We start from the raw sequence: 20537 nt of genomic DNA on the forward strand, positions 1-20537 counted from the left end.
ACGCTCGAAACGTCAGCTTTTATAACCGTAACGGTGGCCAATTTACCATTTCAAATTTGTTGATATATTCAAATAATCTCTTGAATGGTTTCTTTCGTCATTGCTTCTCTTTTCTGTAAGAACGATGAGGGATGATCACACGTGAAATTGTCGTTTTTTCTCTATCTGTTTGTTTTTCAGGAAATAGAACCTGCAGTGATCTCAAACACTCCTACCCTGAGGTACAAAATGGCGACTACGTGATAGACCTTGATGAAGATGGCGGAGTGACACCTTTTAAAGTCTACTGTGACATGATTGACAACAACGATGTTGGAGTGACAGTTGTCAGGCATGATAGCGAAAGCAGAACACCGGTGGATGGGTATAGTCATCGAGGCACCTATTCTCGCAATATCATTTACAAGGAGGCTGATATGGCTCAACTGGCAAAGCTGACAGCTTCATCAGCTCACTGTGAGCAGTTTATAATGTACGAGTGCTATCATTCAAGGCTCTTTCGTGGCGATCACGGCTGGTGGGTGTCACGTGATGGAGAGAAGATGAAGTACTGGGGAGGAGTTGATTCTGTTGATTACAAATGCGCATGCAGCTTGACCAATACATGTGCAGACCCTCGGTACAAATGCAATTGCGACAAAAATGACAACCAATTGCGAAACGACAGCGGTTTACTCACCGACAAGTCCAGGCTTCCAATCGCTTGGCAAGATGGCGGAGTACACGTCCCTCTGCTCGCTCCTGAGTTATTTTTTTATCTTATCCACTCAAGATAGCACTAGTCGTATACCAAATGATAAAACTGATTTTCTAAAGCCATCTAAAGACGAATGTATGATTTTTGAACCGCAATCAAGACTTACTTCATGGATTCGCAAGCGATTTTTAAACCTTAGACTATATTACTGCACTAAAGGTTTTTCATCTTTCAACCCAGTTATGTTGGAACTTGCTCTCTGTGGTGATATTCACCCTCATCCAGGTCAACTATTCGAGTACATCAACAACGATTCAACAACAATCAACAACGATTCGAGTAGATCACGCAGTGTTAAGCAATGGAACAATCTTCGCTCTCTGCTATTTAACGCTCAAAGCTTATGCAGTGTAAACAAATCTACCGATGGATCGCTTGTTAGCAATTTAAAATCCTTCCAAGACCTTACCTTTGTCGAAAATCTGGACATAATAACAGTTACAGAAACTTGGCTAAACGATAATATCTCTAATAATGAAATTCTACCGACTGGTTACAACATCATAAGGAAAGATCGCTCCTCTGGAAAGCGCGGTGGTGGCGTGCTAATTGCTCTACGAAATAATATTCATTACAACTTAGTCTCACCTGGGGCTTGGTCAGGAGAGTTAGAAATTGCTGCAGTTGAAATCGAACTTATCAATACCAAGAAAATATTGATTTGTGTTTGCTATCGACCGCCTAGCGTCGATATCAATGAATGGCTTTCTTCATTTACTTCATTTTTAGAGTCAAGTTCCACCTACGAATCAATTCTTATATGCGGCGATTTTAATTATCCTAATCTGTATTGGAACTCCTACTTCGTATTCCAGTTTCAAGATATCAGCTCTGGATCTACAGACCTCAGGGAACTAATATCAGACTTCTCTCTTCAACAAATTAACATTCATCCAACAAGGAAAAATAATATTCTTGCCCTTGTTTTTACAAGGTCCCCTGAGACTGTCAAGAATCTTGAATGCGTACCACCAACTCAATTAAATCTCTTCAGTGATCACAGCTTATTGTTCTTTGATTTCAGTGTTCACGCAAAGTCATCAGCCTGTGACACACGCACTGTTTATAATTATCGTCTCGCCGACTGGAAAGGGCTTTAAGAAACCTTAAGGCTCACTGACCTTATGCCGTCTATCAACTCCATCGATATTGACTCAAACTGGCAACAATGGATGGACCTTTTTCTTAGTGCAGTAGCTGACCATATTCCAGTAAAGACCTTTAAACGTAAAAACACGCCTCCTTGGCTTGACAACGAAATTAAGCATCTTCTAAAGAAAAAAGAAACTGCCCGGCGTAAGGCCAAAAGGACTGGAAAACTTAACATCCATGAAAAATTTCGAGCCTTGAGACGACAAGCCAAAAAATTGATAGCTGAAAAACGTAAAGAATGGTTTCAGGGTTTGCCCAGTCTGTTGAAATCAAACAGCAAAAAGTTCTGGTCATTATTCAAGTCTTCAACCAAACAATCCAGTATCCCTGATGAAGTGATGTGGACTTGTTCCGATGTGGATTCCATCAAGGCTGACAAACCTGCCGATATTGCAAACCTTTTTAACAATTACTTCTACTCGGTTTTTAAACCACCCTGCTCAGCCAGCGTTTATGAGGAATTTCTACCATCAAACCAGCTCAACCTGCATCACCAACATATTTCTCAGCTGTACTTGTCTCCTGGCGAGGTTCTCGACATTCTTCACTATTTAGATGAAAACAAAGCAACTGGTCCTGATAAAATCCCAGAAAAATTACTAAAGAACTGTGCATCATGTACTTCCAACTCCCTTTGTGCGATCGCCAACAAACGTCTTCACCTAGGTAAACTTCCAGTTGCATGGAAAGTGGCAAATATTATTCCGATTCGTATGATGCTCGATCCTCGATCCTCGTATTTGATTATTCCGATTCTAAAGAGTGGCCTTCCTGGGGAAGTTTCTAATTACAGAACTATTTCTTTGTTGCCCATTGTTTCTAAAGTTATGGAACGCTGTGTATACAATCGACTAATCGAACACATCTCCAGCTAGCTCTACAACCTACTGCATGGTTTTCTAAAAGGGAAGTCAACCACCTCACAGCTTCTTGAAGTCTTGAAAGAAATTGGTGAGATGCTTGATAACCGAGTGCAAGTTGATACCATCTATTTAGACTTTGCAAAAGCTTTCGACAGAGTTGACAATCATCTACTCCTGAAGAAACTACATCTGTTTGGCATCAGTGGCAGTCTTCTCTGTTGGTTCTCTGATTATTTGAGTAATAGATTTTAGCAAGTAACTGCTCTCGGCATAACATCGAACCTTCTCCCTGTTATTTCTGGGGTGCCGGAAGGGTCCATTTTAGGACCTTTAATGTTTCTAATATACGTCAACGATCTTGCTACAGTATCAGTTAACAGTTCCATAGCACTATTTTCGGATGACACCAAGTGCTACCGTCCCATAATGAATACTGATGATGAAGGTCTTCTTCAGGAAGACCTTGATCGAATCACTTTGTGATGGCAAGATTGGTGGATGGATCTCAATCAGTCTAAATGCACTGTGATGTCTACAACAAGAAATGTCAGCCCAGTTATATCACCATACATACTTCAAAATACACCAGTCAAGCGTGCTGACGCTCAAAAAGATCTTGGGATCTTAGTGTGCAAGGACTTGAGATGGAACTGTCATGTGATAGCAGCTGCATTTAAAGCAAATAGGATGCTTGGCTTTATTCGAAGATCGACACTAGAGGTCAAAATTCAATCGACCCGGAAAGCATTGTACACAGCCTTGATAATGAGCAACCTTTCATATAGCTCACAAGTATGGGCTCCTCAGTCTGTGACACAGATTGAAATCATCGAAAGAGTACAACGGCTTGCCACCAAGTATATACTCTCACTGCCATACAGAACTGACATCTCGTACAAAGAGAGACTAAAACACACAGAACTCATACCTCTTTGCTATTGGCACGAATACCTAGATTTAGTTTATACTTATAAATCAATTGTCAACAATACTGACACCCAATTTAAGTTATCTAAACCTGTTAGAGTAACTAGACGTACTGCTTCATCAAAGAGTATTTTGTTAGATATACCTAAAGCTAAGACTGTTACGTCCCAGAATAGTTTCTACTCTAGAGCCTCAAGAACATTTAATACACTTCCAGAATACTTGAGGGTCAACACTCAATCTATTAATGTTTTTAAAACTAATTTGAAGAAATATTACTTAGATCTAACTTCAACTGTGTATGATCCTACATTTCCACAGACTTTCAAAAGTGTCTGCATAAAATGTCATATGAGTAGACCACTAACAGCATTAGTAGCCAAACTCTGTTGCTAATGAACTATTTCTGATCACATAATTCCCACCACTCGATTGTAATTTGTAATTGTAAATTGTAATTGCTTTTATTTTTTTTGTTTGATTGTGTAGGAGTCTCGTTAATGGAACGTTAGCTCTATGAGATCTCTCCCGCCAAATTGTTTTTGGCGAAGCTTAAAAATAAGTAAATAAAATAAAAATAAATAGATACCGCTGTACAAGCAATGACAAGGGATACCCTTGGAAAGCGAAGTGTTTGGCCTCTGATTTAAGAACTCAGTCACACAAAATTAGATCATAATTGTATACCCGAAAATTTAAGATTCGCCTGATGTATCGCCATAAAGCAACATACTATCTGTTAAGGCAATGCTCTTTTCAAAGGAATCCCAGGATGGATTCAGATCAGTAGGGAGATAAAAAACAGTTTGGTTTTGACATATACCTCATGAGTAACAGCATATGAAGCATAATTTTATGCGCCGAACATTCATTTTCTCTGCTTGTGTATATTGAACGAATAACACTTTGCTTCACCAACGCAAAGGAAAGCGCAGTGTAGCCGATCTTTCACCATGGACGGTGCAAGTTTCTCTGCCCACAAGCAATAGAAGGGATGGCGCTTAAAGTTACCAAAATTAAAATCGCCAGTTAGATATCGAGATATCAAGATTGGTAGGAGTAGCATGACGGTGGCTGGTGGACTGTTAGTATCTAAATGAGCTACTGTAAGGTACAAAACAAATAAATCTTCAATAGAAAATTGAAAAGAAAATTATCCTTTATGGCATTGGTTTGATTTTAATAATTAAAAGCCGCGTCTATGCAGCAGGTGAATTACGAGATTTCTAGAGCTGAAGCAAACGCATGTCATATTCAGTGGTTAGAACGTTATAACTTTCTTAATCCCGTAGGTATGAAGGAACGCTTTTCACTCTACTAATTTATTCTTGTTTTTCTCGTCACCATGTCCCCGCTAATAGCGTAGGTCCACTTTCTGCATATGAACACCCACACAACCCACAATTCCTCCATTATCTCTGACGAAGGGCTAACACTCGAAACGTCAGCTTTTTGATTCTTTACGGTGGTCAATTTACAATTTCAACTCAGTTGATAAAACCAAATTACTTTATATAGTCGTGATCTACTACTGAAGACCATCATATAAAACTGACGCTCAGGATCAGGCTTTTCCTTTTAATTCAGCTCTGAGTGATTGATCACATTTACAGTTTATTTTGACAACATTACGTCTAAGAACTACATGTAGACCAGATAAACCGGGCCTATACAGTTATACCTCCCGATTGTGTAATTTCTGAGTCTTTTTTCTTTTCTTTTTTTATTTTTCGCATTTCCATGAGGCAAAAGGCAAAATGTGTCACAAATACAATAAACATTTTTTTCATGTTCACGGACTCCGCTTAAGGAACCAAATGTAATGCAACGATATACAGTATGGTGCTTTTACCAGTTATTTCAAGCAACTCTGCAAATAGCAGGTGGACTGAATGTACTTTTGAGTCCATAAGTCTTAAATGAGTCCAAAACCTTTCATTTTTCCAAGTGTGTGGTATCCCATATCTCCTGGACCGGTATCTCCAAACCTGAGTTGCTTCACGGGAAGCTTGGACTTGTCTGTGAGTAAACCGCTGTCCTCTCGCCAGTTTTGGTCATTTCTATCGCAGTTACATCCCAACACGACTGATACGTTTCCTTAATTCGCGAACCGCTCTCACCGAGTCACGCTTTGATTTGCTGAAATTTGAAGACCTGTCAAAGCACTGATTAGCAAGAACGCTCTGATTGGTGCGACATCGAAAAATACTACAATCTGATTGGTTTGTGATACACCAAAAAATTGCGCCAATCACATTGCTTTGAGATACACCAAAAAAAAGGTGCACCCATCAGATTGCTTAGAGATACACCAAATTGCGCTGATCACATTACACTACACCAAAATACACCAATCTATACGCTAACATATAGTTTTTTTTTTTTTAAATAACTCAAAAATCATGAATGGATAAAACGAAAGCTGATGCATAGAAGTACGAAAAAAAACTCGAATAAAAGTGATAGTATAACGTCTACGCCATGGGTTGAGAGAGAGAATTCAATACCTCTTCGTTCGCAAAGAATTCCACAGAATCCAGGCGCACAGTCACAGTGAAAGGAGTTCCGTTCATACTCAGGCACACAGATGCCACCGTTCGCACAAGGAGCGCTTTTACATGGAGACTGGAAAGAGAGTACAAATTTCTTATCAAATCCGTTTCTTATAGATATAATTGAGTATAAAATCCGCATAAATATGAAAGGAGATCTTACCCACGCGTCATAATGATGGAAGGTATCATTCGCTTGGAACATTTTAGTTTCTCTGTACTTATCTGTGGCCAACAACTCACACAGATAAAGGCCTGTAGAGTCAGGATGCGCTGCTATGTTGAACGAATAACACTTTCTTTCACCAACACAAAGGAAAGTACAGTGTAACCGATCTATCACCATGGACGATGTAAGTTTCTTTGCCCACAAGTAAAAGAAGGGATGGTGCTTAAAATAACCGAAAGAGATATCGCCTGTTGGATATCGATAGAGAGCGCTGTTCTGCATGGCAAACATCAAGTCAAGTAACGAAGAAAAATATATCAAGATTGGCAGGAGCAGCAGCATGATGGTGGCTGGTGGACTGTCAACATCTGAATGAGCTACTTCAGAGTGCAAAATACTTTAATTTTGTGTAGAAAATTGAAAAGAAAATAATCCTTTATTGTAATTGTTTGATTTTAATAATTAAAAGCCGCATCAATGAAGCAGGTGCAACGTATGAGTGACTAAAAAATTTCCTGAACAGACGAAAAACACATTTGATATTCAGTAGTGCATGTTGACAAATAATGACGTTATAACTTCCTCTCACGAAAACAAGGAATGATACTTGTCATATAGTATCCAAGTCCTCTTGGAGCTCATTACATATCTGTGACCTGTGCAGGGCGTACAAGCAAAATATTTAAAGCAGAATTAGCTCTGGTTTAAAGTAATCTATTAGAACATAATTTACCAAAATGCGTAAAACTATTTTTTTTTTTTGACTCAGGATAAAGTATTTATCAAAAACTTTACCCGTGAGTCGCTATTTGGGTGAAAACATGATAAAAACAGAAAGAGAACGGAAAGGGTGGTTTTTCCAAAGGAATAACTCGCGTTAACCCTTATGTGACCAATGCTTAGGATGTTAAGTTTAGATGAATGATCTTTTCAATATATATCCGAAATCGCTTGAACTCAAGTACACAGGAAGTTTGAGGCTGTAAGTTAGAGCACGCTTACAACACGCTAACGCAGCACGCTTAGAAGAACCAAACGTCTTGGAACAAAGGGGAAAACATTTTTCATTGTTACGACTAGTTTACGCGTTAATTTCTTCATTTCTTGGCGTTTTTGATACCACATTTAGCACACTTAAGAAGCTGTCCGCGTAAGAGCCGACCACTCGAATTTCGGCCGATCACAGAATTCCCTCAAATTTTTACTGTGAGATGTTTGATCTATTCTATCAGCAAAAACTGTATTTATTTGGTTTGTATAGCTATTTTATCCCATTTTTGGCGACGAGATGTAAGGACGGTCAAAAACAAAGAAAATTGTTTATTTCGGAGTCAATTTTCAGCGTTTCGCTGGAGTCTCTAAAAACTTACGCATTTGTTCAAATAACATAAATCGGAAATGTGGTATCATTTTACATTTCTTCTGTTGATTAATAGCAAAATGTATAGATTCTGACCAAACAATTAAGAATTATGCTACTTTGAAAATGCCACACAAACAGCACTTTCCAAATTTGAGTGAGTGTGTTGTTGCTCCAAGACGCTTTTCTCAAAAGCATAGCGGGATCTGGAGTCCTCACCACTATTCGTGTTCAGTGCTAGGGCTGGTGTACCGAAAACAACAACAAAAGTTTTGGCAACTACTCTTTTTTAGCTAGTTTTGAAAATACGTACTGCATACAAATTTCAATCAAACTAAAAGATAATTATGAGAAGACACACAGGGTGTAAGTATCCAGGAGAGCTCCATACAATTCCTTATAATTTCATTATAAGGAATTGTATGGAGCTCTCTGAGATATTTACAGTGCAAGCCCTACGTGTCTTCTCATGGATAACGCCGGCGTCATGTTTGTTCACAAGCCAGCGTGAAGACCGGACGTGAGATGTTTTCATGTGAAGATTTCCCGACCTTATCTCTGAATTTAAGATCAGAGATCTGATTTAAAAGTGATTTTCGTTTGTCTATCCTCCAAAATCAGTTTCGAACCAATAAGCAAATCAAAGGCAAACAATTTAACGAGCCGTCTATTAGAAACTGGCACATTAGAAACATGTCTTAAATCTGTGACAATTTCGGGAAAGAATCAAATCTTTTGATCATGAAATTAAAGGCCCATTTGACCTTCTTTACCAGCGTATTAAGACTTTCACATTTTCAGAGTATAATAACAACTTACATTTTCCTTGTGGACGGAGTTGGGCGTTCTCAGCAAGCTGGATTCGCCGAACATGTATTTACGGTAATGCTGCAAGAAAACCGCTCAACCCTTTTCTATCAATCTAAGCATACATGGGGTCAAATAAGACCCATAACTGTTGTTATTTGTTTCTTGTTGAAATTAAGAGACAAATTATGTAAGTGTGTACATTGCAAAGCTGTTTGAACCGTTCATATAACAACAGATCCCAAAAATTACCGCCTCCCGGTTAGCTCAATTGGTAGAGCGCCGAACTGTTGTGCGGGAGGTCGTGAGTTCAAATCCGGTCGGACCAACAATCAGGGTCTTTAATTAACTGAGAAGAAAGTGCTTCCTTTGTAATAATATCTGCAAATGGTTAGACTTTCTAGTCTTCTCGGATAGGGACGATAAATGGAGATCCCGTCTCCTGCAGGGCTGGGGTAGGAGATTACTGTGTGGTGGATGTCCTCCCCGGGGTGGGATGGGTGGGTAAAAAAGGGGTTAGGTGTCAATTGGAACGAAAGCTCTGTTCCGTTCTCCTGCCATTCCTGTGGCGAAATGAATTAAACTAAACTAAAAAACTAAACTATTTTCAGATGACCACTGCACGACAGTATCTGCAATTAATTGGGAATTGCTACTGGCTCCTTTCACAACGATCTCTGTTGGCAGATCTATTTTGCATAACTTATTAACGAGAATCCTATGGTCTATGAGGTCAAATGCTTTCATATAATCATTGAGTGTGACCCTAACAGTTGCTCCGTTGCCATCACATCCCTTGGTCCAATGGTGAAGCATGTGTATAAGTGCTTGAGTTGTGGAGGACTTCGGCACAGCGCCATACTGGCTTGGGTCGAGAACTTTAAGTACGGAATATTTCACGTAGTCAGCTATGACACACTCTTCAGCAACTTTCGAAAGACTGGACAAGGGGTGAGAGAAATCGGCCTAAGGTGTTTCTTTAGATCCTCCTCCGGCTTCACCTTTGGCAATAGTGAGACATCAGCGAGCTTCCAGATCTTCAGCAGACGCTGTTCTTTAAACGAAGAGTTGATGATTTTAGAGACTGGGTAAGCCAAGAGCTCAGCATACTCTTTAAGAAGCCAGTTAGGTATTTCATCCGGGCCACACGCCTTTGATGGATTCAGTGTAGCCAGCAGCTTCATTATCCTCAACTCGGATACCTCATGCAGCTTTGGCGAGTCAGCAGGGACTGGGAACTTGGACAGCGGCTGTTCCAAGCGATATTCTTCGAGTGGTTCAAGGAAAACCTGATTAACTGATGTTTGCAAGTTCATGATAGTTACAATCCTTTGATAAGAAGTTTCCCTAATTTGTATAATTATGAGAACTTATTAACGGCCTGTCATTAAATTTTAGTTTGATTTAAATAGTTTTTCTCGGTTTTCCCTCTTTTTCACGCTTAAGTTAAAAATATGTTTTTAGAACTGGTCTCCGTAAGAAACAAAGAACTTGAAAAATGGAAATTTTCGACCCCCTTTCATATCTCATGTGCAGTTACTGAGGCATTCAAATGGAAAAGCAAACTAAGATGCGCTACTTTTACGGTTGCAGCACTCTTGTTGCCATGTCAACAGTAAAATTGACTTTGTTATTAGCAGGGCTCCTCTTATAAAAACAGTAATAAAAAAAAAATTATTATGTAACAATTATAGCAAATTAAAGACACAATATCGGTCATACATCTTACAAATAATCCCCCACAGCTCTTTGCACAAGGAAATATGTTCATTTTAGAGAAGCGTAAGAGTCGCGTAAGGCGATATCCGAAAGCGACTCTAGCTTCTCGAGTGCTTAACAAACCTCCCAAGTACATTCATGACTCAATAGTATACGCTGTGGTGTTTACTAATTGTTTTATAACATAGCATTGATACATGAAAGCAAAAGAGTTCCCTTTTATTTAACACTGAAATCTTACATGAACAGAAAAAAACAAGCGCGAGGAAACTAGTCTTTGCATTTGCTTACGACACCAGCGAACAACTATGGGCAAATGGTGGACACCGAATTGGCCAATCAGAGCGCGCGCTTTACTTTGGTTATGTTCTAATACAACATTAAGTGGAAGGTGATAAACATAGCGCTCCGCTTTTAGCAACTGGCCACTGATTAAAATTCAAGGTATTAATGAAAACTTCGGAACTAAGAAAAGTTTACATTATCCAAACTAAAAAAAAATGTTCGAACATTTCCTGGCAAATCATATCGACAGTAAATCAAATGATATTTGATACAAGACAGTCTATCTGTGTTATATTTTTCCTACTTATGTTCGTGTTGGGGTTAAATTGCATTCTGTTACAAGGCTACATAATAAATGATAAATATTCATCGCACGCGTTTGGTTAAGAAAATAATTGCGGGGGATGTATCCCACTAATAGCATCGCAAGCACGGAATGAGTCGAAGCGTAATGACGGCTACTCAGATACCTGCACAACAAATGTTAGTAAACGATGCTTGAGCAAGAAATGCTCGAGGAGCACTTAAATTCAGCAAATACAGATGATCTGACTCATCTGCCTTAACAAGATTTTTAAGTCTGTGTGCTTGTGCTGTAGTTCGTTCCAATAACATCTTTTGCAAATAACATGGATTTTATTCTATAGATATTTTCAACTCATAAATGGAATGATCAACTTATCTGAAAAGGAAATGTCTATAAATGTTGATAATAAAAAACCGTCATGGTGTTTGCTTGAAACTGATATTCAACGTAAATAAAATGCTGAATAAAACACGCCATTGAGTCTCGCACGTTGTCCGTTTCAAGTGAGAGGTTTCCTAACTTCGTGAGACGAAGTCAAGCATTTTTTGCACTCAATTCTGAAAGAGAGAAAAGAACTTTCTCAGAAATACCTCAGGAGCCAGGTAATTAAAAAAACAGCGTTTTTATGAGTTTATGGTAATCAGTCATACGTATTAAACAAGCTTCTAACTATTAAGATATAAAAAGATTTGGTAAAGGGCCAAAGTAGCTTAAAAGGTTCACAAACCTCCGTTAAGGGTAATAAATTATTTAATAAACGTTTAAGAGCACAAATTGGTAAACGGGACATAAAACAGGAAATTATCTATTAATTAATCAAACAAAACAGGTAAACAACAGCGAAACAACGGCGTCTGAGACTGATTGGCTTAGCTAACTAATACTTCATGCAAAAACTGTATCACATCTTACAAACATTTAACACTCGCCCAACTACGACAATTCTTTTGTTTCTCGCTTTTTACTCTAACCCATCAGTTTAAGACACCACACTCTACCGACAATAAAGTGCTCTTTTATGATTTCTAACATATGAAAATAATTCTAACAATATGAAAACTCTCGTAGCATTTGACATCTAACTTGTGAGTTGCACCTGCTCCCTAAATAAATTTGTATAAACAGACAATTAGCATTAAATTACACCCACATCTAAGCTCTTTTGGATCCTTAAGCAACTCACTCAGATGTTAACAGTTCACCGCCACTATCATGCTGCTTCTGCGAATCTTGCTGGTTTTTCTTTCTTTGCGTACGTGGATGTGTGCCATGCAAAATACCGCTCTTTATCGGTATCCAAAAGGTGACATTTCCCTTGGTAACTTTAAGCGTGACCCCTTCTATTACTTGTTGGCAGAGAAGGTAACATCGTCCATGGTAGGAGATCAGTTGGACTGTACTTTCCTTTGTGTTAGTGAACCAAAGTCCTATTCGTTCAACATGGCAGCGTATCCTGACTCCAAAGGCCTTTATCTGTGTGAGTTGTTGGCCACAGACAAATACAGAGAAGCTGAAAAGTTTCATACAAATGGTACCTTCCATCACCACAGTCTGTTGGTAAAATCTCCTCATAAGTTTGGTGATAACACTCTCTGTATTTCTTTAAAAAGGGTCCCGGCGAGGTGATGGCTCTAACTGCTAACGGTTAAAAGTTTGGCCATTTTACAGCTAACGATTAATACCATTCCATTTTTTTCACCAGTATACGTAATTTTTTTACCGTTAAGGTTTTTTATTTACGACAAACGGTTAAAATTTATTAATTTTACACCTAACGGCTGATTTGTTTGGGCTGTTTCACGGTTGTTAGTGGACCCCATTGAGACCCTTTTTAAAAAGAAAATGCATGTTTCAAGGAATGTTTACTTTAACGTTTGTGAATATATGAAAATCATATATGTCAACTGCGTTTAAAGAAATGAGTGGGAGAACTCTCATAGTCAATGTTTAATTTGTTTCCAGTCTCCGTGTGAAAGCACTCCTTGTAAGAACGGTGGTGTCTGTGTTCCTGAATATGAATGGAACTCGTATCATTGTGACTGTAGACCAGAATTCTGCGGAACTCAGTGCGAAAGGGGAGGTATTAAATTTATTCTTATTTCTGTTGTATAAAGCATGAAATTAAAAAAGGAGTTGTACTGTAATTTTCTATCATCTATTGTACATTAATGGTCATCTATTTTCAAATTTGTACTATAAATTAGAATTATTCTACTGTAATGTTTCCCGATAAGAGTTCCTTAAGCTCTTCCTAATGGTGGAAATTGAAGGAATCCTTCATGGTTCTAAATTTTTAATGTTGTTATGTGCTTTGTTATCTGCTTTTCAGGAAATCGAACCTGCAGTGACATCAAATACTGTAATCCCGAAGCTAAAAATGGATCTTACGTTATCGATCCTGATGGAGAGGGTGGAGTGAAATCTTTCAAAGTCTTTTGTGACATGACTAACAAAGAAGGCATTGGAGTGACAGTTGTCACTCACGACAGCGAAAGCAGAACACTGGTGGATGGGTTTGATGGCCCTACTGGTAGATATTCGCGCAACGTCACTTATTATGAAACCAGTCTCCTTCAGCTAACAAGCTTAACTGCTTCAAATGCCCACTGTGAGCAGTTTATTAAATACGAGTGCTATCATTCAATGCTCCTTTACAATGGTCGCATGTTTGGTTGGTGGGTATCACGTGATGAGGAGAAGATGAAGTACTGGGGTGGAGTGGACTCTATTCCTTTTAAATGTGCATGCGGCATAACCAACACATGCGCAGACACCAGTTACGGCTGCAACTGTGATAGGAACGATTGGAATTGGAGAGAAGACAGCGGTCTACTCACAGACAAGTCCAAGCTTCCTGTGATTCAAATGAGGTTTGGAGATACGGGTGTCATTAGCGGTAAAAATGAAAAAGGATATCACACGCTTGGAAAACTGGAGTGTTATGGACTCATCTAGAACTCATCTGTGAACTCTCGAAGACTGTATGTTAACCATTTAAAAGATTACTCGAACATTTTACTCTCTTTTCGACTCTTTGCAAAACTGAATTACAACGCAAGTCCATAATCGTTAAAAGAAATTTAATAAATTGGTGATTTAATTCTAATGTAGTGAAAATATGAATAAATTAATAATCTGTAACTTTAAGTATTAACGAAATCACATGATCGGTGTTTGAAAGCTTGAGTATTTTGGACTCATTTAAGACTCAAAAATAAAGTACATTAACTTTTAATAGCTCTTCTTACAGATCAAAATTTAATTTTGTTTTAAAATGAACATTGCTCTTTCGACTGCGTTAGAAAATTTCAGGAGAAGTGACAACTGTTGCTTGCAGCAAAGAAAAACCCTGCTATCATTTTTTACTAAAGCGATACATGCTTCCAATTCGTCGAAAATATCCGTGTAGTAATTTGGTGATGACACAGTTTGTTTACTTAAGAAACAGGAGACGACCAAGCTAGAAGTTAATCTGCCGAGAAAACCTTGAAGATTCATTAGACCTCAAAGTTGCAAACTTTCGCCCTTATTTGAATCCAATACGAGATGAAACCCACCGGAAAAATCGGAAAAGGACTGTAATTCAGGAGTAACCACTAGAATTCGAAGCCTTCAGCGGATTGTCATCTTGGTTACAATGGCCTAGCTTTTCTTTACAGTTAACAATATTTCGGTTTCATTTGCCCTCTGTTTGGATTTTGCAAGCGATTATATAATTAGGCTGAGATTTTTCATTGGACAACGCTCAAAGACCTCTCTTTAATGCCTTCTGAACTTAAATCGATGCACACGAATTCTCAATACCATTCAACAACAAAATACTACGTATTATGCTGAGATCCTTTAAGATTTTAAGGATCTGTGACCATTAGTCACATTCAGACAAATCATACTAATCCTCACTGTCGCCTTCACCTGACCTAAAAACCTCGTTTACCTTCTCATTCTTCGAGTAAAATGAGATGGCCCACCCTTCAAATGCTCTTAAATTCCCTTAACTCCTCACATTTCTTCTTGTCCCCCCCCCCTCCCCTGTAAAAAAATATTTGCCTAGCTTTATATTAAAAGAGCTTTTCGTAGTTATTACTTGCGTTGTAGCCGGTATCAATAATATAATTTGCAAAAATCAGTAATTCTTGTTTTCTTTTTCACACAAAGCCTTCTAGAAGGGAAGTTTCAAGACAAGATAAAAGATATACAAACAACTGGCCCAACTAGAAAGAACAAAACAACTCTAGTTTCTTGTAGTTCGTGCCAATTGCGGAGTGTCTAGTTACTCCGGTGAGAGCCAAAATAGAACCTCCTACACTAAAACCAGCTGCACATAGGGAGATGTGAAGGAGTAACTAGAAATTTATCTTCCAGTCTGTAGTGGTGTAGCGAGTAGAGCACTAACATTCCCTTTGAAAACGACAAAAATTATTTTAAACCAAGTTCTAAATCATTTTGTCAGTAAAACTAGCGGTCAGTAAAACATTAAAATGAATAATTAAATCTATTGAAAACCACTGTATAGAAGGAATTAATGGACATCGTTTCCTAAGTAAGGCAAGTTTGACAGCACTTATAGCTAATAAAGAATGAAAAAAGATCAGGTTTATATGAGAAGGAGAATATTTTTCCGGACTACTTTTAAAACTTACGGTTCCATCTCTATTTCTTCTACAGTTCTAGTTCAACCTACCCACGACACCTGCTTAATTGATGTGGCTATAAATTCTTAAAACAGGTAATTTCATAAAGGACCTACTTCGTATTTGCATTTAAAGTGTTCGGTATCCTAAAGTAGCTCATTCAGATGTTGAGAGTTAACCGGCCACTATCATGCTGTTTTTGCCACTCTTGTTGTTTTTCCCTTTATTGCTCAACTTTATGTTTGCCATGCAGAACGACGGTCTCTATCGATATCCAATAGGCCAAGGCTCCGTTGGTAACTTCAGACGCGGCGTCCCTTCCATTACTTATGGGCAGAGAAACTAGAGTCGTCCTTGGTGGAAGATCTTTTAGACTGCACTTTCCTTTGTGTTGGTGAACCAAAGTGTTATTCATTCAACATGGCAATGAATCCTGACTCCAAAGGTCTTTATCTGTGTGAGTTGCTGGCCACTGACAAGTACAGAGAAACTAGAAAGTTCCATGCAAATGCACTTTTCACCATTACAGTCCATCGGTAGGAACTCTTTCGGAATTTTCTTGTTTTCCTCTTATTTATGAACAGAATCAACGCAAAATACTGTTTTTAAGGAAATATTCTTTCACTTCTAGTCATGTGAAAGCAGTCCTTGTAAGAACGATGCTGTCTGTGTTCCTGAATATCAAGAAACCTCCTATCACTGTCACTGTAAGCCTGGAACCTGTGGAACTCACTGCGAACGAGGAGGTATAATTTTTTTGTTTTTTGTTTTTTTTTTGTTTTTTTTCGAAGAGGTGAAAGGGACATCCCTCAAATCAGGCCTCGTACTATCATCTTTATATCTAATTCAATAATATACCTATAGCGTACAAGCTAAGATGTTTTTAACTTTCCCCATCCAGAAGAAAAAGCTCATTTTTTATCATCGCTAGTTGAGACTTATTTCAAAGTTTTGCGTGATTTATTTAAAAGAAAGTGTTCCCAATATTTTTTCATTATTAAAGTTAAAATTAGAGAAAGGCTTGGCTTTGTCGGACTGTTTCATTGTTCGTTTCAAAGACACTAAAAACTTTGATGAGGTCAGATTACGGAATCTCTCATCTGGATCTTACGCCATCGCTTTTACTGACCGAGAAGAATCTTTGGCTTGTGGCCGATATGACTTGCGCTCTGATTGGCTATAAGCGAGAGCAGAGCAAAGCCCAAGGGCCCATTAGGGCGGATTATGCGAATTAGGAAGAGCACAAAAATGCCACACCAATACCGCGGTGGCTCCCTTTTCCTTTTTATGAAAATTCGAGCGCATGGAGGCCGATTAAGAGCCAGAGAGAGAAAATTCAATTACGAGCATTAAAAATTTTTGAGGAACAGCGAAGGTACAATTTTGAATTACCTAGGAGATTGTTCTGGAAGGACGAGATAATCAAACAAGAGTACATTCAACTTCGCATCAGATATAGGAAACCGTCAAAACACGCACTAGAGAGTTATCAGTGACATGATAACACTGCCACAGAATTTCTCCAAATATCAGTAACATCAGATGAAAACAGTCGAGCAGTTTCTGTTCGCAACAGTATTTTTGATTGATGAAGCTTTAGATGCTCAAAAGACTTGTAAATTTTATCCATAAGTCTCTAAGAAGGAGTAAAAAGCCAAGACGAATACTGAAATATACTGAACAGTATATTCTGTAAGTTGTATTTACTCTTAGCGAGAGGCTGTAAGCGTTTGGGCGATTTTTAAGCACTTTTTTCTTTTTTTGAAGTTGCCGGAAAGATATCAAGGTGATTTCTTACTGTAAAACACTCGATTGTTAGATGTGTTTACTTTTAAAAAGAAAAGAACTTGCAGTAGCATCAACGATTGCATTCCAAAGACAAGAAGTAGCCCTAACTTTAACAAATATAACTGTAATCTACACCTATGTTTCACTTTTTTTCCACGAAAATGTGGATAATTACTACAGACGTTTATAACAAATCACTTAAAATTGTTTTCTTCTTTGCTTCTAAGGAGTTAAAACCTGCAGTCAGATCAAGCTATGTAATCTCTCAAGTGGCTCTTACGTCATCGACCCTGATGGAGAGGGCAGGGAGAAACCTTTCGAAGTCTACTGTGACATGACTGAAAAGAACGGTGTTGGAGTGACAGTTGTCAGTCACGACAATGAAAACAGAGCACAAGTGGATTGGTTTAAGGGCGCTGGCGGTTTTTACTTGCGTGATGTCACCTACCATGAAACCAGTCTCCTTCAGCTGGCAAGCCTAACTGCTTCATCCGCTCACTGTGAGCAGTTTATAATGTACGAGTGCTATGCCACAGCACTCCTATTGAATGGCGTGGACGGCATATTCGGATGGTGGGTGTCACGTGACGGAAGGAAAATGAAGTACTGGGGAGGAGCTGATTCTGTTGACTACAGATGCGCATGCGCCTTGACCAAGACATGTGCAGACAAAAAAATTCGCTTGCAACTGCGACAAAGGAGACCAAACCTGGCGAAACGATAGCGGTTTACTCACAGACAAATCCAAGCTTCCCGTGAAGCAACTCAGGTTTGGAGATACCGGTTCAGGTGATGATGGATACCACACACTTGGAAAGCTGAAGTGTAGTGGACTCATTTAAGACTGACAACCATAAAAGTACACTATAACTGTATACCTGCTATTTGTAGACTGGCCTGATCTGTCGTTGTCAACAAAAATGTTATATATAGGCGGTTCGCTGCTTTATGCCAACGATATCAATGAATTAATTTTAAAGTAAAGTGAAAACTACCCTAATTTCAACAAATTTCCTATCCGCCGTAGAATAGTCTACATCATTAAAATTGCCGAAATCTCATTTTTCCCATGTTAGAATTGAAAAGAAGAAGAAGAAAAAGAAGAAGAAACGCGAAATCACTGCATTGTAGAAGATTTTACCTTTTTATCATTTTGTCGCACTTGGTTCGTCTAACGGGGTGAAAATGAATTTTGATACGTATTTGTACTTGAGACCTGTTTTAAACATTGGTGCCCAATGATTAAAATGCAAATTACCAAGCGGAAATGTATCTGGCCTAACTTGAATAGCCACGAAAACCTCAGTATGTTTCACTTGTCACTACTGTGTCGGATCCATCAGGGTTTTGATGACTGGGATGTGAAAATTTATCGATTTTGACGGTTTTGCATGCAGTTTTCGGTTTTGATCAAACTTTTTTTTTTTTTTTTCAATTTTCCGGTTTAGGAGGATTTTTCCTACGGTCTTTCGGTTTCTAATATACCCCTAATGCCCCCTCCTAAGTAGGGCTACTGCATAGTCGTTCCACTGCTGCTTGAAAAGGTCACAGAGGCCAGCAACTTCGCCGTGACACCTCATAGGACTAAGCGGAGAATTAGGTGAAATAGCCTTATGATAAACTGGAGCATGCCCCGTGGGCTGTGGCTGGGTTCTGACGTTGATGGCGCGCAAAAATCAGCATGCTCACCACCACGCGTTCATTGTCTGCCAGCATCTATTCACATTTAAAACGCAACATTAAAGAGCCACCGACAATAAATATTGAAAATCCGCCGACAGCTGCAAAATTTCGGGATTCAACAAGGTTCATTTTTTCAAAAGGACCCTTTTGATGAACCTTTTTAAAAAATTATAGCAAAAAGTTCTATCGCAATTTACCTTCCTCGTAAAATCGTCAAGTTTAAACACCCCATCTAAAACAATGAAAAATTATGCAACTTCGGCAACTTCGTATGCCCTAACGCAATGCAACCTTGCCTTTTGTATGTTAGTAGATATTCCTTTTTGAAAATATAAATTTCTTTTTTATGTTGTTACGTTTAAGTCTGAAAGTGATCCGTTGAAATTCGGCGCTTTGCGTCTTTTTCGTAAAGGTTTCATAAAGGTCAACTTCACCAGCATATTAATTAAGAGGGTCTGTTATATGTTTAAACAGATCATAAAGCTTTATCCTTGTAGCTTGATTCCTCTGATTCTCTATCATGGCACGCTATTAGCAGCGCATCTAGATTGAAAAGAGTCCAGGTCAGTTCTGACAAAAATGCAATGCGAACTGCCGAACAGCTGTCACGCCCTATGTAAAGGCCTACAAAAAAAAGGTTGCTACATGTATTTACAAATCATAACTGAAACATCTTGAAGCTTCTTGCTTATAGTTTAATTCCCCCAATTTTCTATCTTTGCCGCCATGAACGGTGCGTTCAGTTTGAAAAGAGTTCGGGCTAAAATGACAAAAAAATGCAATATAATCCGTAGAGTACCTGTCACGCAAGAGGTCATGGCCACATGACCTTTTGCGTGACAGCCGCACAACGGATCACATTGCATTACAAATTATCTGAGATACGAAAAAGCTTTGATGAAGGATCAAAATACTCTTTAGAAATACCGCAAATGTATCTTTGTTTCGGAATTTTGTTAATTTATGATTGTACAAATACGGTTGAATTTCGCAGGTTAAGTTCTCTATTTAGCGGGATGATCGATGATTAGGCCAAAAAAGTTGGCGACAACCTAGTCTATAATTATTGACATAATGGACTAAGTCTACCACCCTAAAGACAAAATCCTGCAAAGGGAAATAGTTCTACGAGATAATGTAGTTATGCACAACAAGGTTTTATGACAACCCCTTACACTGTGACATCCTCACAATATAACATTGTGGTCACCTTACCAGCGAGGTTCCCTGAAAAAACAAAATATAATAATAAAATATATGTATATGTTTCAAATCTCATAAAATGTCCTCATCAGATAAACTAAGAAACATAACTACTGACAAGATTTGAAACAAATGCTATATGTACACTGTAAGAGCGTAATTTACAGTAGACAAGAAATACAGTGTCCGTACTCAGAACTAAAACTAGAGAACATCTGAATTCGGAAGCATTGCTGACCTTCGCCACTATAAAGTGTTAGATAACGGAATTTGTTACTTTAAAACCAATTTATATCTAATATATGCTACTACTGCAAGGAAGCCATGCGTA

The 20537-nt window shown here is 38.5% G+C and overlaps 3 protein-coding genes and 2 pseudogenes across 4 annotated transcripts; all 5 read left to right on the top strand.

The window, feature by feature from the left end:
* Nucleotides 1-131: 131 nt before the first annotated feature.
* Nucleotides 132-1991, top strand: LOC148736499 (contactin-associated protein-like 2). The gene has a single exon (XM_088753075.1). It carries the CDS (start codon nt 132-134, stop codon nt 774-776), a length of 645 nt encoding a protein of 214 aa, XP_088609201.1. The 3' UTR covers nt 777-1991.
* Nucleotides 1882-2784, top strand: LOC148736500 (uncharacterized). Its single transcript, XM_088753076.1, has one exon. The coding sequence runs from the start codon at nt 1882-1884 to the stop codon at nt 2782-2784; it is 903 nt and encodes a 300-aa protein (XP_088609202.1).
* Nucleotides 2785-3105: 321 nt separating this feature from the next.
* LOC148736501 (uncharacterized) lies at nt 3106-4095 on the top strand (annotated as a pseudogene).
* A 7977-nt stretch (nt 4096-12072) lies between these two features.
* LOC111345710 (neurexin-4-like) lies at nt 12073-18581 on the top strand (annotated as a pseudogene). The gene is made up of 4 exons (XR_015999149.1): nt 12073-12455; nt 12861-12978; nt 13228-13858; nt 17552-18581. The product of XR_015999149.1 is annotated as a neurexin-4-like (transcript).
* LOC111345705 (uncharacterized) lies at nt 15706-16715 on the top strand. Its single transcript, XM_088751537.1, has 3 exons — nt 15706-16068; nt 16164-16278; nt 16536-16715. The coding sequence occupies exons 1-3, from the start codon at nt 15953-15955 to the stop codon at nt 16713-16715; spliced, it is 411 nt and encodes a 136-aa protein (XP_088607663.1). The 5' UTR covers nt 15706-15952.
* Nucleotides 18582-20537: the final 1956 nt, after the last annotated feature.

The sequence above is a fragment of the Stylophora pistillata genome, chromosome 3 (genome assembly GCF_964205215.1).
Source record: "Stylophora pistillata chromosome 3, jaStyPist1.2, whole genome shotgun sequence".
Lineage (NCBI taxonomy): Eukaryota > Metazoa > Cnidaria > Anthozoa > Scleractinia > Pocilloporidae > Stylophora > Stylophora pistillata.

Bases quoted from the DNA above. Each gene is read 5' to 3' on its own strand.
- LOC148736499 (XM_088753075.1), top strand. From the start codon at position 132: ATGATCACACGTGAAATTGTCGTTTTTTCTCTATCTGTTTGTTTTTCA.
- LOC148736500 (XM_088753076.1), top strand. From the start codon at position 1,882: ATGCCGTCTATCAACTCCATCGATATTGACTCAAACTGGCAACAATGG.
- LOC111345705 (XM_088751537.1), top strand. From the start codon at position 15,953: ATGGCAATGAATCCTGACTCCAAAGGTCTTTATCTGTGTGAGTTGCTG. The intron at 16,069-16,163 runs GTAGGAACTCTT...TTTCACTTCTAG, and splicing joins TTCACCATTACAGTCCATCG to TCATGTGAAAGCAGTCCTTG. The intron at 16,279-16,535 runs GTATAATTTTTT...TCATTATTAAAG, and splicing joins AACTCACTGCGAACGAGGAG to TTAAAATTAGAGAAAGGCTT.